The sequence below is a fragment of the Orcinus orca genome, chromosome 16, assembly GCF_937001465.1.
Source record: "Orcinus orca chromosome 16, mOrcOrc1.1, whole genome shotgun sequence".
In the NCBI taxonomy this organism is placed as follows: Eukaryota; Metazoa; Chordata; class Mammalia; order Artiodactyla; family Delphinidae; genus Orcinus; species Orcinus orca.
The window spans coordinates 86709178-86727185 of NC_064574.1; the positions used below are offsets into that span (position 1 = coordinate 86709178).

The 18008-nt window shown below is 59.5% G+C and overlaps 2 protein-coding genes across 15 annotated transcripts in view; both read left to right on the forward strand.

Annotated features, from left to right (window-relative positions):
* The window catches only part of MAD1L1 (mitotic arrest deficient 1 like 1), a 316733-nt gene that overhangs the window by 198887 nt on the left and 99838 nt on the right, over positions 1 to 18008 (forward strand). For all 14 annotated transcript variants that reach the window (XR_004482842.2, XR_007472361.1, XR_004482844.2 and 11 more), the window contains one exon: positions 14080 to 14168. Coding sequence is in view for 11 of the 14 variants with exons in the window: in XM_004268980.4 (XP_004269028.1) it covers positions 14080 to 14168 (89 nt within the window). In the remaining 3 variants the exon portion in view is untranslated. The remainder of the gene's footprint in view (positions 1 to 14079; positions 14169 to 18008) is intronic.
* The window catches only part of PSMG3 (proteasome assembly chaperone 3), a 348811-nt gene that overhangs the window by 50832 nt on the left and 279971 nt on the right, over positions 1 to 18008 (forward strand). The window lies entirely within an intron of this gene.

Sequence of the window (18008 nt, forward strand, 5' to 3'; positions counted from 1 at the left end):
AAACGGCGGTGCCCGGGGCCCAGGAGTGCAGGTGAGCCACACTCAGTCCAGGAGCTTGTGTGAACCCCTGCTCTCCCTCCCGAACTGGTTCCAGGGGTGTCCTGCAGCCCCCGAGGAGATAAAGGCTAGGCAGGCTGGTGCAGGAGCTGGCAGCTAGAAGCCTGACAGGTCCGTAGTCAAGCCCTCAGGGAGTGAGATTACCCAGAAAATGCATGCATTTGGTTAGGGGGAGGTTTCTGCTCTCATGTAAACCCCTGAGGGGATGGAGAAGTAAGAAGTTGAAGAGGGGGACAGTGGCCCAGAGTGCACTGTGGGACCCGGGGGGGCGGGCACAGTCACCCCTCCCACCTATTCCAGTGACAGCCTTGGTGCCCCTGGGGGCGTCTCCGGTGCTGGGAGGGCGGGGCTCCTCTGGGTCTGGACGGTGAGAAGTCTGCATCCGGGGGCTGCTGACTGTAACCCCAGGCCCTCTGTGGACAGCTGCGAACGGGGCCCCGGCTCCTGGAGCATCTCTCCCACCTGCAGCTGCTGACCTGCTGTTTGCTGGCCCAGAGTCAGTTCACTAGGTAGGAAAGGAGAGAGAAAAAAAGAAAAATTTAAGCATCTTTAGCTAATTGCAGATGACAAGACAAAGGCGGTCTGACTTTTTGTTGATAATTAGCAAACATAATTAGTAAGTGTGAGCACAGTTCATGTTTTTTCCTTTAAATGCAATTGATATCACAAGGAAAGACGTCCCTGGCTGTAGTTGTATCGTTGACACGCCTCACCCTAATTAGATCAGGCCGGCCATGGCTGCAGAAAGGAGTTTGTTTTTTTTTTTTGCGGTACGCGGGCCTCTCACTGTTGTGGCCTCTCCCGTTGCGGAGCACAGGCTCCGGACGCGCAGGCTCAGCGGCCATGGCTCACGGGCCCAGCTGCTCCGCGGCATGTGGGATCCTCCCGGACCGGGGCACGAACCCATGTCCCCTGCATCAGCAGGCGGAGTCTCAGCCACTGCGCCACCAGGGAAGCCCAAAAGGATTTTTTTGATTCTTTTTTTTTTTTAACTAAACATGCTCTTTTTTCTTTTCTTTTTTTAATTAATTTATTTATGGCTGCGTTGGGTCTTCGTTGCTGCGCACGGGCTTTCTCTAGCTGTGGTGAGCGGGGGCTACTCTTGGTTGCCGTGCACGGGCTTCTCATTGCAGTGGCTTCTCTTGTTGCGGAGCACGGGCTCTAGGCACATGAACTTCCGTAGTTGTGGCTCACAGGCTCTAGGCACGTGGGCTCAATAGTTGTGGCTCACGGGCTCAGTAGTCGTGGCTCACCGGCTCTAGGTGCAGGGGCTTCAGTAGTTGTGGCTCGCGGGCTCTAGAGTGCAGGCTCAGTAACTGGCTCACAGGCTCAGTAGTCATGACTCACGGGCTCTAGGCACGTGGCCTTCAGTAGTTGTGGCTCGCGGGCTCTAGAGCGGAGGCTCAGTAACTGTGGCTCACGGGCTCAGTATTGTGGCTCATGGGCTGAGTAGTCATGACTCACGGGCTCTAGGCACATGGGCTTCAGTAGTTGTGGCTCGCGGGCTCTAGAACGCAGGCTCAGTAGTTGTGGCGCACGGGCTTAGTTGCTCTGCAGCATGTCGGATCTTCCCAGACCAGGGTTCAAACCCATGTGCCCTGCACTGGCAGGTGGACTCCTAACCACTGAGCCACCAGGGAAGCCCTTGACCCTAACTCTAAAGAGTGCTGCAGTACTTTATAACTTCAGGGAGCGAGAACTGGATATTCGTCTTCTGACTCTGGGGACTTGCCCCTCACAGCCCCGTGCCACTGTCCGCCTCCCAGGGCCCCTCCCGGAAGCACTGCCCGGACAGGGGGCAGAGCACGCGCGGCCCGGCTGACTAGCTCCCGCCCCCCACTGCTCTCCTGCTTCGGTGCAGCTCGAAGCGGGCTGTGTGGTCGTGGCTACGCATGTTGAGGCTGCTGCGGGCCTCCTGATAACAAGCGCTCTACAGCAAGGTTCTGCCACCTGAGGACAGCCCCGCAAGGCGGGTCCAGGAACGCGCAGGCCTCCCGGGCTCTCCTTCCGCAAAAGCACCAGCAGCGCTTGCTCTGGCTCCAAGGGGCTGGAGCATGGATCGCAAGGATGGTGGCGAGACCACCTGTGGCCCTGCCAGGGGCTGTGCCCACCGCAGTGGGCCTTGCTGACGCTGCATCATCATCAACCCAGCGTCGAGGGCCGGTGAATCACCAGGAGGGGGTGCAAGCCTCCATTGTTCAACGCTGGCAGCCATCGCCCGTGTGCCCCCCCGCCCCCCCGCCCCCCCCCCCCCCCCCGGAGGACCCGGCCTTATCACAGTCTGCCAGCTGCTTCCCGTGAATTATTAAAAGCACCTATGTGCGTGGTGGTGACTCATTTCACGTTCTGGATTTGTCCTGCACAACTGGAGAACTTCGTCCTTGGCAGGAGTGTGGGTCAGGCTCATCGGAGGAGGTGCTCAGTGGCACCATGAGGAGTGGGCCTCCCGCAGCCCCGGGTCCCCTGCCTGGGAGCCTCTGCGCCTTCTCTTCCATCCCGGACACCTGCCTTCCCCTCCTCAACCCCGAGAGAAACGCTGATCTCTCAGGAGCCTCGCACGGAGGCGTGAGTGCACGTGTTTGAAAAGACCCGAGGGACTTGTTGGGACGTGTTGGTTGAGCCTCTGAGGTGGGCCCCTTCTCCCGCTCGCCCCGCGGAGGCCGGCTGGAGGCTGGCTGCCTCACCACGGAGGCCCTCGTGTCTCAGGACGAGGCTCCTCCCCCGGGAGGGAAGTGAGCATGCGCGCGGGACGGGGCGGCGTTAAATGCGTCTCCTGTTTGGGGCAGGTCTGTCGGGTTCAGCGTCCAGGGATGGAGCCTGTGCTGTTCTGTGATGTGCGGCCGGCCGTGCTCCCCACCTTCCCATGTGGACGTCTTCACTTCCTCCCTGTTGGGCCCCCCAGGCCCTTCTGCTGTCGCTGAGCACATGATGTCCTCTCACCCTTCCATGTCCTTCGTCATGCTGTTCCCACCTCCTGGAATGTTTCTCCAGTCCCGCAGAGCCTGCTTCCCCCTCAGGATGGAGCTAAGTGCTCCTTGCAGCGGTGCCTGTTGCTACCCCGTTGTGTGGACGCACTGTCGTCCCACCGCATTCGCTCGAGTGCACTCTGACCATCAGCATCGCCACCACTGTTGTCCACGGCACGGGTGTGGTTTGGGGCCTGACGCTGCAGCCACTGCAGGCTGCGCGCTGCACACAGATCATCTCAGTTCAGTCCTGCCCTCCAGGTGGTCATTGTGGAGGAGCTGCAGCGAGCAGGCAGGTGGCCAGTGGGGCGCAGACCCTGTGAGAGCACCGTGGGCACCACGCTGCCTCTTTACGCCAGTTAACCTGTGGGGCTGGGCCTCGCCCGGGGCCGGCACCAGGACACGGTGATAAAGTGTGTGCTGAGTCACTGGACGCGGACGCGGAGGCACGCAGTGCGTCCCCGGGGTCTCCCAGTCTGGGCACCCAGTCTTGGGGGTTTGCCCAGTTTGCAAAGGTCTCATTAGAAAACGCGGGTGATTTAAACTTTTGCCTTGCGAGGCCCTGCCTGGCTCCTAGAGACACAGCCTGCGGAGGTGGCGGCATGACGGCTGGCCTGGGCGCGGGGTAGTGCCCGCCGTCCCTGCACGAGCACAGCTCGCAGCCGCTGTCACCGGGGCCTCCGCATGGCTTTCACACCGGACACAGCACGACCTTTTATCATTTTCCTTCTCAGCATCTTGTTGGGTGTTCTCCCATCTTCCGTCCCAGGGAAGGTCTAGAGCTCGCTTGCCAGGTTTCAGGTGGGCCTCCTGGTGGACTCGTGCTGCGTGGACGGGTTCCCGCGGGCAGCGCCAGCTCCCTGCAGGGTCGGTTCTTCTGTTCTTCCCGCTTGGAGCGCCCTGCGGCCGCGTGTTCACAGCTTCTCTCACGACCTCACCTGAGTATGGCTGTTTTCTTCTAGTAGGCCTTGCACGTTTCTTGTTAGCTTTATTCCCGGGTGTTTTATCCTTCCTGTTACTTGCATGTTGCTTTTTCACCCCGCTGCTAGGTCCACTGCCACTGGGTGACCTGGGGTCGCGGGAAGGTGGGCACTTGAGATGTGGACACTGAAAACCCCCAGAGGGTCCCCCCCACAAAACTGTAACAGCCGCAGACTAGAAACTGGCTAATTTATCTGCTAAAGTCATGGGCATAACTCCACGGGGGAAATCACGTACGACAGACGTCCCTCCCTCACCCGGCTCTGAGCACGGGCTGTTCTTGTGGCTCGCGGACGCCTCGCGTCTCCGTGGGACCCTCTCTGGCGTAGCGCTGTCTCGTCTCCCGCTTTCTTACTGTGCAGCGTTGAACGATTTGCTGCTCACCGCGCTGAGTTCACAGCGTCTTCACGGCCTCCCCGCGCGTTTGCCTAGACGTGGTTTGCTCCCGGCGTCCCTGCACCCGTGGCTGAGCCACCCTGGACCATCTCTCCAGCCCCTGGTCCCCAGGGATTTTGTGAGAGTTCTCTTTCTTAGCAAATGTGCCGACTCAAGAAATGGCCTTCTAGGGTGGAAACTCTGCAGCTGGGCTTCTTTTTTTCTGAGGTGAAGGTGTGTCCCAGCTCAGGTCACCAGCTCGGTGAGCCATTGGTGGCTGCCTGCGGCCTGTTGCACCCGTGTGTCCTTCTAGGCTGGGATGGAAATTGACAAAGGGGGTCCATTTCAGACCCTCCCACCCTCACCAGGAAGCAGCAGCCCCTCCAGAGACCTTCCTGGGTGCTTGACAGGTCCAGAGCTGAGCAGAACAATGTGCTTTGACCAGGATTCTCCTCCTGCTTTTTTTTTTTCTAATTAATTTTTATTGGAGTATAGTTGCTTTACAGTGTTGTGAGGATTTCTGTTCTGCTCTCAGCATCCTGTCTTCTCTGGGAGCCCTGGGAGCCCTACCGGATGGGGGCTCTGCGGATGAGGCAGCAGCCTGGATCCCTGGGCTGAGGGCCCTGTGTGGGCACCTCTGGAAGCCCGGGCCCTCAGCCCCATCATGACCGTCTGTGGGGCTTGACAGGGGCTGGGCTCCTGTGGTGGAACTTGTGTGCAGCTCGTGTGCGTGAGCACCCTTGCCTGGTGCTCAGCAGTGGCCGTGTTAGTTAGAGTCGCTGTCGGGGGAGGGGAGAGCACGTCCCCTGCTCCCCACACTGGCTGTTGCTTTGTGGGCCTGGGTACCCGCCCCCGCCCAGGCATGAGCTGCCGCCCTCTGAATTAAACTGAAGCTCACGGTCTCTATTTAGAGGTCATGTTGTATTAGCGAGCTCTCCTTGAGGTCCTCCTTGAGGACCGTTAGCATTGAAGTCTTACGACACGGCGAGGGAGGGGCCTTGTCAGCAGAGGGACGCAGGGCAGTGCAGGCGGCAGGTCCCCGCGGGGCCCGGGCTGTGCCGGAGCAGCGCTCTGCTGGGGTGACCGTGCCTTCCTGAGGGCTTTGCCCAGCGCCCCGTGGACCCAGAGACTGCAGCCTGGCTGCGGGGAGCAGCACTGGTCCCTCTCGTTCTTCCTCGTGGTTCAGTCCTCGGCCCGAGGGCCTCGTTTCTCCCGCGTATGCAGTCGGCTTTGCGGGGTCCTCAGGGGCCCCCTGCCCACCCCGTGCCGTGGCCTCTGGCTGCCTCGGCCTCCCGCACTCCTGGCTCTGCCCCTCCCCCTGGCTTGTGCTGCGTCCTGGACTCTCCTCAGACCGGGCGCCGGGTCGGCCTCGTGGTCCCCGTCTCTCTGGGATCCTGTTCGTGTTGCCCGCTGTTCAGTGCTTGTTCCAGGAGGGAGGCTCGGTGGTATCCCAGGTCCCCCGTCGCGGCCAGAAGCACCGTCGCCTGGCTCTGGTGTGAGCGAGGAGGCCGGCAGGGCACAGTCACCGGCCGGCCTGGGCTCATCGCCGTGTCGTGGAGGATGTGGCTGTCGCTCTGGGCCTTGGGGGGCCGGGGGGGACGGTGGGCCAGGTGAAGAGGCACGGAGGGGTCTGTTTGCACAGCGGCCCGACTCCCTGTCCCGGCGTGGGGCACGGGGCGAGGCGGGGGTGCGGTTTTCCGGGGGCGGGACTGGTGCTGGGGGCACCCAAAGCCTTCATGCAGCCCCTGGTAGGCAGCCCAGCCGCGGGGGGTCCTGCCCCCTCCCCAGGGCCCTTCCAGAAAGGTCTGCCCTGGCCCTGCTTTTCCCCGGCTCCCTGGAGCGCCAGCGCCTCTTCCCGAAGGTGCTGGACAGCGCGTTGCTGCTTTAGGGTCGCCCCAGCAGAGACTCGTGAGAATCAGTTGACGAAACCAAAGTCAGTGTACCCTGGCACGCTTCCTGCTTTCCCGGTTTTCACGCCTCCGCGCCTTTGCCCTCTGGGTCCGGGTCCCACTGGGTGCCCCTCCTCCTCCATCTGGAACCCCCTCCCTGCGTGCCCGCTCTTACCTCTCCTGGGGCCAGCCCTTGGCATCCCAGGAGGACGTTCCATGCGTAGGTGCCTCCGCTGCCCCCGAGATAGCGGCCTGTCTCCCCCCGGGCACAGACTCAGTTCATTTCTAGTCGCATATGTTGCCCTGTGATCCAACCCTGCTGCAGATGGAGGGTCAGGGTCGACCCAGACAGTCCCTCCGAGGAGAACCAGCTCTCAAGGGCCCTTGGGTCCTCGATGGCCGTGGAGACTTGGAGTGGGCTGGAGAGGTCGCTGTGGCAGACGTCCTGGACGGCAGACGTCCCGAACGTCCCGTCCTTTGCCTCGGCCAGTCTGGGGGGCCTTTGCAGGTGCTGCCCCCAGGGCTCTTCCTCAGGGGACGGAGTTGAGCGGGAGGGAGATTCAGGCCGTGGCGGTTTTGCTCCGTGCACGTGGCCTGGCCACCAGGTGAGGCTGGCCCGTGAGACCCAGCACCCTCTGATAGCAAACGCTTTGTCGAGTCCCCTTCCTTTCCCATCTGCACATGGTTTTACAAATGTCAGTTTTCAGTAGTGTCTACATGTAGGACAAAGAGGAAACAAAAGAAAAATAATTTATAGCAGTGTATGTTTCATTATGGAGATGAAATTCGGAAACGAGGAGGGGAGGCCTTCAGGGAGGAGGCGGCTCTAGCTGGCGGGAGTGTGGGCTGCGGTGCAGGTGACCCCAGGAGACGCTCTCCTTTGGAGTGCTGTCCACCGGGAGGTAAATCTGCTGTTGAACGGGTACCGCAGCGGAGCTCTCGGCCTTCGGTCATTTAGCAGCGCCCCTCAGAAGAGGCGGTCCAATTAGGCCTTGTGTTCTTTTTCTACAAACAAACTTCAAATACGGACTGCTGTCAGTGAAGTACGAAATAGGTAGTAGCAGAGCGCGGTATGGATGTGTTTCCCGTGCTCCCTTGTCTTCTTCCTGTGCCAGGGCAGCCGCTAACCAGCCCTCGTGCTTCCGGCTGCAGCCAGGCCCGGCCTGAGGGGGTCCCACCCCGAGACGCATGGGGGGCTGGGGAGGGGCGGGCCACAGTCAGTGTGTGTGTACAAGTATGGGTGTGAGTGTGATAAAGTTGAAAGCACGTTAGTTATGAGTCCAAGGTTACCGGTCAGACTAGAAGGGCCTGGTTTTCTGCTTCGAACGCTGTGCTGCAGGTCAGCATTTCCCTCTTCCCTCCCGGAAGCCATCCAGAAGTACTGAGAAGAGTGAAAACCACAAAGGCAAACTGAAATTTGGGCAGAAAAGAAATACAGCTAAAGCCCAAGCCTCCACAGAGGAGGGGAAGGGCCCCCAGCCCGGAATGAGCAGGGGGTGTGCAGGGAAGGAGCCCCGGGCCAGGCTGGCGGGGCAGCGGGGTGGGCGGGGCTGCGGTGGCACGGGAGGGGGAGGGGAGGTCTCAATGCCCCCGAGCTGGCGGAAGGCAGAGGGAGGCAGCGAAGGCGAACGGAACTCACACCAGACCCTTTGTTGGGATTTAACGTCAGAGGAGACGCCCGTGGTTTCCTCGTGTAGCCTTTGTACAAAGCCAGACTGAATAAACCTCATCATCGACAATGAGTAATAAAGGCAGCATCACACGGTTTCATAAAACCAAAAATTGTGTAGAAAAACAAGTAACAGGAAAAATTCCACAGAAAAAAAGTTGACACTGAGCAGGTGAGAATTGTACCTGAACATTTTGCCAAGAAATAAGACTTGGCAATCGGGTAGAATCCATGAAGCTGGGACCAAGTGCAGGCACTCAAAGAGGGGAGGGGAGGCCAGAGGAAGAGAAGAACCCGGAGCTGCTGACCTCGGGGCGGAGCCAGAGGGCCGGGGGGGCCGGGGGTGGGGGTCAGGAAGGCGAGGCGCCGGGAGGACCACAGCAGGAGTTGAGTCTGTTTGGTTGGAAGGGTAAAGCCAATGCACAGTGTAAACGGTCCACATTCTAGTGACTTAGAGTTGATGTAGTCAGTAAGATACCTGGGAAGGGAGAAGATGCTGGGAAACGTAAGAATGTTGGTTTTCTCATCATCAGAAGCTGACGATCAAAACGTACTGTCTAAAGATGACATCAAGCAGAAGCGTGTTTAAGTGTAGAAAGGTGAACACTGAGAAGGGTGATACGTTTGACTAGTCAGGTACTTGGTGCAGGAAGTTGATCGGAACAGTTGGAAACGAAGTATAGGTATCATAGGAAGTCAGAAGTTACAAAAACAACCACTAGAATGAAAAATATAAACCTTTCCAAGTATCAAGAAAATTTCACACACAAAGGCAAGCAAGACAAAAAAGCCATAGAATAAAATCGTTTTGAGTTATGAAACAAAGCAAAACAATACAAATCCAGAAATAAATCCAAACAGATGTTTTATCAAAATATAAACGGGCGAAATTCGCCTGTTAAAAGGGAAAGACTTTCTGTTTGGATTACCAAGTAAAGCCTAAAAAAGTCGGACAGTATAGGATGCAAAGGCATGTGGGCAGTTGTACACAGAAAGCAGAGGTCATAACCTTGATTGCAGTTAAATTTCGGTTCAAGCCAAAATGCATTGCAGAAAACAGAGATAGGTGCTTTTCGACAGTAAAGGTGCAGATGAATGTCTGTGTCAACTAAAATACCATCAGTGTTCAGAAAAGCAAAAAAAGAGGAGAGCTTCAACAGGACATTGTCAAGGACACCAGTAGTGGAGAATTATTTTACCTCTTAATCCCCGATAGAGCAAGTGGGCAAAGAATAAGTAATAGCAAGAAATACAAGGTCTGTGATAGATATATACAGAGAGACAGACACACACACCCCCGACTCTTAACCCTGAAACTAAAGAACGCTCTTTTTAAAAAGGGCTCATGGAAAACATTAACAAAACTTAATCATGTATTAGGTAATAAAGAAAACCTTTATAAATTCAAATAGGTAGAACTAGGACAGATAACTTTTTCTAATCACAGTGTGATGAAATTTGAATTTAAGAGCACAACTAAAAAAAGAAGCAGCTCCTAACACTTGGAAACTAAAAAAAGAAATAGAACAAAAAACTGTCTAAAACAATGCTTGGGTCAAAGAAGATGATATGCAATTCAAAAGTGCATAAAATCTAGAAAATAGTCATAATGGAAACTCTTCAGAGCCCGTGGGAAACAACTAGAGCAGTGCTCAGAAGAAAAATCACAGGTTTAAATATTTATATTATTGAACAAGAAAGAGTGAATATATATGGATTAAACACCCAGTTCAAGAACTTGGAAAACAGAATAAACCTTAGTAAAGGAAAAGTAGTGTAAAGATCAAAGCAGAAGTTAATGAGAAAGTGAAAAATGGTAGAAATAACAAATCCAAATGCCTGTGCTTTGAAAACAAACCAGTAAAACATATTAATTATTCACAATCCTAGTAAAAAATTAGTAGAAAGATCACCACCCAAAATAAGAAATAAGAGTAATTAGCTTGGAGTTACTGACTCGGGGCAGGGGTGTGTGCAGGAGAGCGTGTCCTGGCTGCCAGAGTCTCTGATCTGACCTGGACGCGGTTCCCCAGGTACGGACGGGCAGAGTCATTGAGCTGGACTCACAAGGTGTGTACTGCCCTGTGTGCAACTTCACCTCAACAGTAAGGAAGATAAATGAAAACAAAAGAGAGACAAACCTAGGAAGAATTACTAGGTCTACGTGAATTCTGTAAAAAGTTAAGAGTTATGTCACAACTCCATTTAAAATAAAAATCCAAATGAATAGTTTTCTAGGGAAATATAACCTATCAGTCCCGACTCCAAAAGAGATGTGCAGTATTAGAGCCTTACCTTGGTATCCTGGAGACACAGTCATCCGCCTGAGACAAGAGGCAGAGCTCCAGGTGCCTGCGTTGTGGAGGAGGGCGTGATCGGGGCGAAGACGGTCGGCCGACAGGCCTCGCCGTCAGCCTGAGGCCCTAGTGAACGGGTGGGCAACAAAGTGAATGTGCAGAAATGGGACAAGCCCTGTATCTACAGAAACAGCAAGTGAGACAAGGAAGAAGGTACTGCCGTGCACAGCAGCGAGAGGTGGAAAGACGAAGGGCCCCGGACGGGCCTGCGGGTCGAGAAGGACGTGCCGGCTCGGCACGCGGCCGAGTCCTGGAGCCTCGGCCTCACCTTCTGCACAGCCCTGGTTTTGTGAAAAAGGGTTGTTTGGTTTATTTTAATGTGGGGTGGGTGGGGTGGGAGAGAGGATCCCAGGATTCTTGTCAACAGAACAGGATGTCAGAAGCAGACCCAGTTACAAACAGAAAGTCAGTGAGTGAGTCCCTGGGGGACGATGAGCCCTTTCTGTACCGAAGCAGGGACGTCCGGGCCCCCAACCTGAAACCCAGCAGGACGCTTCGCGCCTTCCGGGAGGCAGACGTCCCCCACCACCGGGTCCCCTGCCTCTTGTCCATAGAAGATCTTTAGCCTCCTAGGCTGTCCCCAAGTTCCAAAGCGCAAATTTAATCAGAAAAGTGAGGAAATACAGAAACAAAGGAGAACAGTCAAGACAAGATAATAATAAGAGGTTAGCCCTGGAATGAAGTCAGGGACCTCTAGGTCCTCCTAGGGCTGTAGATAACATCCTGGGCCGGCTCCTCGAGTTGTTTTGCAGACGTTAAAACCCTGCCTGGTAGAGGAAGTTAGCTGCGTGCTGACCACCAGCATGTCGACACCAGACCAGTTGGAAGCAGAAGGTCGATGATGTTGGCTCCCAAAATACCACCCAGTTACCCCCGCCAACAGATCTGCAGAATGTCCACGAGCTGATCAGACACCCACAACCCTCACCCCTGACGGTGTCTTTGAAAACCCTTCCCTGGAAGCTGTCGGGGGGGCTCGGGGCTTTTGAGCGCGAGCAGCCTGTGCTCCTTGCTTGGCCCGGCGCCAGGCGCCCTGCAGTAGACACTGCCCTGTCCTTCACCACAGCACCACCTTCAGCAGGCCAGCTTTGCCCTGGGTTGCGCGGTAACAACCCCAGGGCTGTGGTGACATCGGATGGAACTGCAGGCAGACGTGTGGCTCTGAGGACTCGTCCTGCAGGTCAGCTCACACCGTGGGGACCGGTGTGTCTGAGCCGCCAGGTGGGAAGCAGGTCAGACGTTGGTCAGCAGGAGGCTGGCCATTGGGATGGTTCCAGGAGCCACGAAAGTGAACAGGGAAGCTCCCTCTGTGCTAGTCTGGAAATACCTCCAAATGTGTTCCGTGAAAAACTCAACGTACGAAACGAGGTGTAGGAAATCTTCCATTTTTGTAACAAGAAATAAATTTAAGAGAAGGGAAGAGTGTTGACCTTTTAGCTGGTGAATGTGTGAGCTGAGCCCGGGAGATGCAGGCTGCAGGAGGGGACGGGGCGAAGTTGGAGAGAGACCTCTCCACGTGCACCCGTTTGCGTGCGACACCTGAACCTTAGCTCCTGAGGCTGCAAAGCGTTCGCCGGATCCAGGACAAGGTGCTGCCGGGCCTCGGGCAGGGCCTGGCACCAGGGCACCGGGACCATGCATCTCCAGGAGAGACCACCATCATGCTCTGCTGCACGGGCACGTGGTAGCTGGGGGTATCTGCCTCTCCTCTGCTCAAGAGGTCAGCCCCCGCCCCCAAAAACAGAGAGAGAGAGAGAGCAGCCCAGACTGGACTGTCGGGCCCTATGTCCCCGGGAGAGAGTCTTCCTGGTCCAGTGAGGTTCGTGTCTCTGCTGGTCTCTTTGACTGTGGCCATGAGGCTGGACACAGTGAGGGCAGGGGCTTCCTGGGTGCCCACCCACTGGCCACCAGCTAGGAGGCCTGGTGGTGTCAGAGAGGAGCGACAGGCCTGGACACTCGGGTGAGGGGCAGGGCAGCGTCCGCGCGTCGGGACAGCTCGGCTCCTGGGAGGAGCTTCATCTGAGCCCCAGGCTTCTGAGGTAGAGGTGAGGGGCCCCTGGACACGGTGGGTGTCACTTCTCCTCGAATACGCACGGTTTTGTTCTGCACGTGACGCCACGTTGCCCAGGCGTCTTTGGTGCTTGCTTGTGAAGCGGGCCGTCACCCCGACGGGGGGCCCAGCTGAGAGCGCCGCCACCGCCTATCGGGGTGCAGCTGGCGAGGCGGGCGCTGGGCTGCGTCCTTTCGGCACCGGGAGAGGCAGTAGGGGTTGAGCGTGCGGACCCGCGTGTAACTCACTTGTGCCGAGGCTCTTCCGGGAGCTGGTCCGCCGGGAGCTGGTCCGCAGGGCGCTGGTCCGCCTGGGAGCTGGTCCGCCGGGAGCTGGTCCGCCGGGAGCTGGCCCGCAGGGCGCTTGTGCTCGGTGTCCGCTCCAGCCCTCAGGCTTCGGGCTCCCGGGTGTGCGCTGGTCCCATTTAGGGGCAGGGTTTCCTCCAGGGACCTGATGACTCATTGGGGCATCATAAAGACCGGATGTTTGGGGCCCAAGAATTCCTAAATCAGGTCGCCCCAGGAGGACCTTTCCAAGAATGGCCTGGAGGGAACGTTTCCAGGAGGAAGCACTGCAGGCGTCAGCCTGTCCGTTTAGGCCGGGAGGGCAGATGAAGGAGACGCTCTCCTCCCCTCTGCCCAGGGCTGCGGGTCCTTGCTTGTCTGTCACAACACCTTTCCCACCAATGCAGGGCACGTGCTGGGATGTGAGCTGGGAGCTCTTGGCCGCCCCGGGTTAAGGGGCAGGTCGTCAGCCATGCAGCCTGGACAGTGGTGAAGCCGGGGCCATAGACCCAGCCTCAGGGACCGGCCGCCTCACTCACGGCTGTTGCCTGTGGCCAGTGTGGGCGCCACGAGGGGTCCTGCCCGCATCCCCTGTCCCCTCAGGGGCTCGGTGGAGAACTGGGTGGGAGGTTAAGGGCCTCTCTCTGGGGTGTCAGGACACAGCTGGACAGCCGGCAGAGCAGGAGTCCCCGGTGCCGGTGGTGGGCGGCACACCAGGGCTGAGAGGGCGGGCAGACGGGTGGCCGGGCGCAGGCCAGGAAGAGCGGAGCTCGATGACAGCCCTCTCTCCTCCCGGTGACCCACACGCGGGGACTGGGCTGGTGCGGGGGTGGGAGGCCCCGAGGGCGGACTGGAGAACGGCCAGATCCCGGCGTGAGGACAGTGGCACCGAGCCTGCAGCCGGCTGCCGGGGCCCGCCGCGCACTTGCATGCAGGCGTCTCATCAGGGGCCTTCGGAGCCCAGGGCAGCGGGCGCTGGTGTGGGAGAGTGCTCTGCCCCCGCTCGGGGCCGCCCGCCCCGTTTCTGCTCCTCCCCGTGGGTGCGCGCGGGAGTCTCCTCCCTGCTCTCCTCCAGCCTCGCCGTTGCCCCACACCGCCCCCACCGTGGGTCTCTTCCCAGCGGTCTGTGCGTGGCCTGACATCCTGTAGAGGAGTTTGAAGTCACAAGATAAATAAAGTATCAAAATGTCAGAGCCGATCAGAGCGTCGGTGCGTCTAGAGCCTGCTCTGTCCGGCCGCCGCGGCCCCCTTTCCCCGGATCTCGATGTCCCCCCACGCGCCCCTGTGACCGTGTCTGTTGCTGCTCTGGAGACAAGAAGGAAAACCCAGGGAGGCCCTGTGTTTGCGGGAGGCCTGGCGACGGGCGGGGCGCCGGGGAGAGGGAAGCGGGTGCGCCTGCAGATTCCTGGGGCCCGTGGTCCGCGCTCAACCCCTCCTGTGCTTCCTCGCAGCTGGAGATGGAGCTGAAGATGCTGAAGGCCCAGGCGGGCCCGGCCGAGCAGAGCTTCCTGTTCTCCAGGGAGGAGGTGAGCTCGCTCAGGTACGTCCCGTCCACAGGGCTGCCCCCGCCCCGGTGTCGTCTTCACAAGTCACCTCCCGTCCTCGCGGCTCACAGCCCCGCTGCCCCGTGTTGCCTTTGCTCAGCCGCCTTCCTCGGGTGGTGCTGACAGCCAGGCCTCCCTCTGTCTCAGCAGACGGCAGGCCACTCCTGTCCCGGCGCTGTCTGCGGGGACACACCTACGGTCGTGCGTGTGTGACGACGGGCAGCGCGAAGTGCAGCAGGGGCGCCCGGGCAGGTCTGGGGGGCTCCCGGGTGGGTGCCCGTGCGTGGGGCTGAGGGCGCATGGGAGGATGTGCTCGCTGGCGGCCGGGCGGCCGGGCCAGGCAGAGGCCAGACCCGTCGGCCCTGGTGAGGCTTGTGGCCGTGTTCCCGTGAGCAGCAGGAAGCTGTCCAAGGTTTCAAAGCAGAGGAGTGACATCTGAGCCGGGTGGGGAGGCAGGAGGGGAGCTGCCAGCACCTGCTGAGCCCTCGCTGTGGGGTCAGCCCTCAAGCTGTGGGCCGAGGGTCCTCCGGGCGCCCCTTTCACAGCGCTTCCTGGTCCCCGCCGCACCGGGCGGTCTCCTGCCCCTGGCATCCCTTGCTCTGCTGCACTCGCCGCCTTCCGTGTCTGAACGGTCAGCCCTTCGTTCCTTGTGCCTCGGTTTCCCAGCGTCGCACGCGGTGACTGCGGGGTCAGTGTCCTCCACACAGCTGAGGACATCCTCGGCTTTCCCAGGAAGCCGCACGGGGCCCCCTGAGGACAGGCGTCCCGGGACATGTGGCCCCACCGTCACCCCCTCACGGTCGGGAGGGCGACAGGGACTCCAGGGCCCCCCCCCCGCCCCGAGTGAAAACCCAGGCAGCCTCCACCTCCCTGGTCCTCTCCTTCTCCCACGGATCCAGGAACGCCTTCGCCTAAGGGGTCAGTGCAGAGGAAGGCTGTGAACCCAACGGCCTGCCGTCCGTCACCCGCCCTTCGGCCTTCCCTGGAAGCCTGGCCGGCCAGGGGAGCCTGGGGCCCAGGGCTGGCCCTGCCCGCTGGGGGCACCTGGAGCCCCTTCCTCCCGAGGATGGGGGTGAGGACAGGGTGGGCACGGCGTGCCTTTGTCACGCACACAGGTGGAGCTGCTGTGCATAGGTTGCGTGTGTGTTAAACATACATGTCGCGTGTGTGGCGCGTTAAGTGTATGCACGTGACGTTTTAAAGCGTCACTCTCTTGAGGAAGGAAACTGGGGAAAGTTCAGTAAAGGTTTGAGTGGCAGCGGCCGAAGGGCTCTCTCAGCTGGAACAAGGCTGGGCTTCTGCGTCTGTGCTGGCGGCTCTGGGGGATCCCAGGTGCTGTCTGTGGGTTTAGCACCTGGATAGACTTGCTCGTCCTGGAGACCGGCGCCTGCCCGTCCCGCCCTCCGGTGCCCTCACTGCCGCCTGGGGCCCCCCACCTGCCCACCCAGGCCCGTTCCAGCGCGCAGTCCCCCGCTTCAGGGGCTGGGGGGCACTGGGGACGCCCCCTCCCCCCGAGGATGGCGCTGTGTGCTGGGCCCCGTCCCTCCCCTTCCAGACTGCCAGGGGCTAGACTCTTGTTACTCTTTCTTTAGAAAACTTACTGAACGGATCCTTGCTGAGCACCCCTGCTCTGGGTCTTACACTGCCCTCGATCAGGAGACGAGTGTTGGGTCCCAGGAGCGGGCGCGGCCGAACATGGACGTGGCCGCACGGTCACCCCCCGCGACCCAGGCCCTGAAGCCAAACGCGCCTCCGTGGACCTGGGCCTGGGCCTGTGGACCTCAGCGAGGGGTGCCCTTTGAAAGGCAGCCGCGGCCGGGGTGAGGCCCCCAGACCCTGGTGCTCCAGGCTGAGGGCAGCCTCCCGCTGCCCCTCCGCACCACGTGCAGCTCCGCCGGGAAGCCCGTTGGTTGGCCAGCAGGACCCCTCCGCCCGGGCTGCAGGCACGCTGGGAACCAGCGTTGGGCCCCTCCGCCCACCTGCTGCCCGGCTGCCAGCAGCCACAGGGTCCCCGCCTGGACCGTGCGGGGAGCCGGGGCCACGACCCCGTCTGTCCACTCCTTGCGCTGACCCTGCGGTGGGTGCGAGGGGCAGCCTCCCCGCACCGGGCAGAGCCTCTGGGTCTGGGTCCTGGCCCGCCTCGTGCCTTCTCTCTGGGGGACTGAAGAGCCGTGTGCCGTCCGGCGCCCCGAAATGTGACAGAGACGCGCTTTGGCGGCCCGGTCTGCGCCACGTGCTGGACACCCAGAGGCCTTTCGTCTGGCACCTCTCATCCCCACCTCTCGGGAGGCGTCTCGTCTCCCTTTTCTGCTGCTGCTTCTCTGAAACTCTCACCTGCGTGTTGAGCTTTCTGAATTCTTTCCACCGTGAGAACGTCTTTGACCCTATTTGTAGTGTTGCTGTTGTCCTTTTATACTCAGAACACGCTCACTGACTCCTGGACTTCATGAAGCTCTCTTCTGTCCCCACAGCCTGCTTCCTCTAAGTTGCTTGCTTTCTGTCACCATGGTGGTCTGGGCGTAGGTCTCCTGTTGATGTTCTCCTCGAGGCCCTGGTGGTACCAGCCATCTGCTCACGGGGCGGGGGGGGGGGCATCGAGCAGCTCCTGGACCCACCCTGGGCCTGGTGGACTCCCTGCGGCTGCACTAGGTTGAACGTGGCCATTTCACTGGGAGCCCTCAGGACTGGCGTCTGGGTCCTGTCTTCAGGGAAGACGCCTATCTGGAGGTTGGGCTGCCAGCTTCTGGGCGTGTAGCTGGGGACAGGACCGGCAAGCTCGGTGTCACTGTGGGGATGTACCCTCGGTCCCCTGTTGACCCGGGCAACTTTGCCCTCTACCTGGTACCCTTCTGCCCGGAGGCCCGCTGTCTTCTCTCTAAAGAAAATGAATTTCCGGTCTTCTTCAGAGGCAGGGGAGAGACACATAAGATCAGATGCGGAAGAGGATGTGCAGATGCTGGATTTTGAAAAGATCTTTAGCTTCTGGTTCTGGTCAGCTGGAGCAGCCGCGTCATGCCCAGGTCCTCCCCTTACAACCCAGAACCCTGCGCATCACACCAACCGAGGAAGGCCCGGGCAGGGGCTCAAGGGTGGCCTCGAGGACCCTGGGACTCGGCGAGCTCCCGACTTTTCTCAGCTGCACTTTGCCTGGATCAGCAACAAGATACACACAGCTCCCAGGAAAGCCTGTTCGCCCGCGAGGGGAAGCCCTCTGACAACACCGCCCCACTTTAGCCACATGCCCAGGAAAAACCCGTCCCCTTCCTGCCCCATGGCACCAGCACCCAGGCCCACCCGGCAGTGCCACTGGGCCAGCAGGGCTCTCGGTGACCACCGGCTGCAGCAGGCAGTGGAGTGTCAGCCCAGGGAGTGTCAGCAGGGCTGAGCTGATCCTCTGGGGCAGCATTGGAGCCAGAGTGCGATGGCGGGGGCTGGTCACCTTTCCTGTCACTGACCCGAGTCAGAAGGCTCGGCACACAGTTCCTGCTCCCACCCTGGAGCAGCGGGGCGGCCCTTGTTCACCAGCCCTGGTGTTGGTGGACCAGTGGGGAGCCCAGCTGACACCACCCTGTCTGCAGGGTCTGCTTTTGCAGCATCGTGTCAGCAGGGACTTCCACCTCCTCCTGAGCCGGGTGGTTGCCGCCAGGGGAAGGTTAAAGAGGAGGAGGTCTCACAGCGTAATGCTTGGAGTGTCCAGGATGCAGCAAAAGCCCCTTATCCTGTCCAGAAGCAGGGCAGCTGTAACATGCACAAGAGAAGACAGTCATCAGACACCAACGCCACAGTGACTCGGGTGGCGGAATTACCCGATGACGATTTTAAAGCAGCATCGTAAA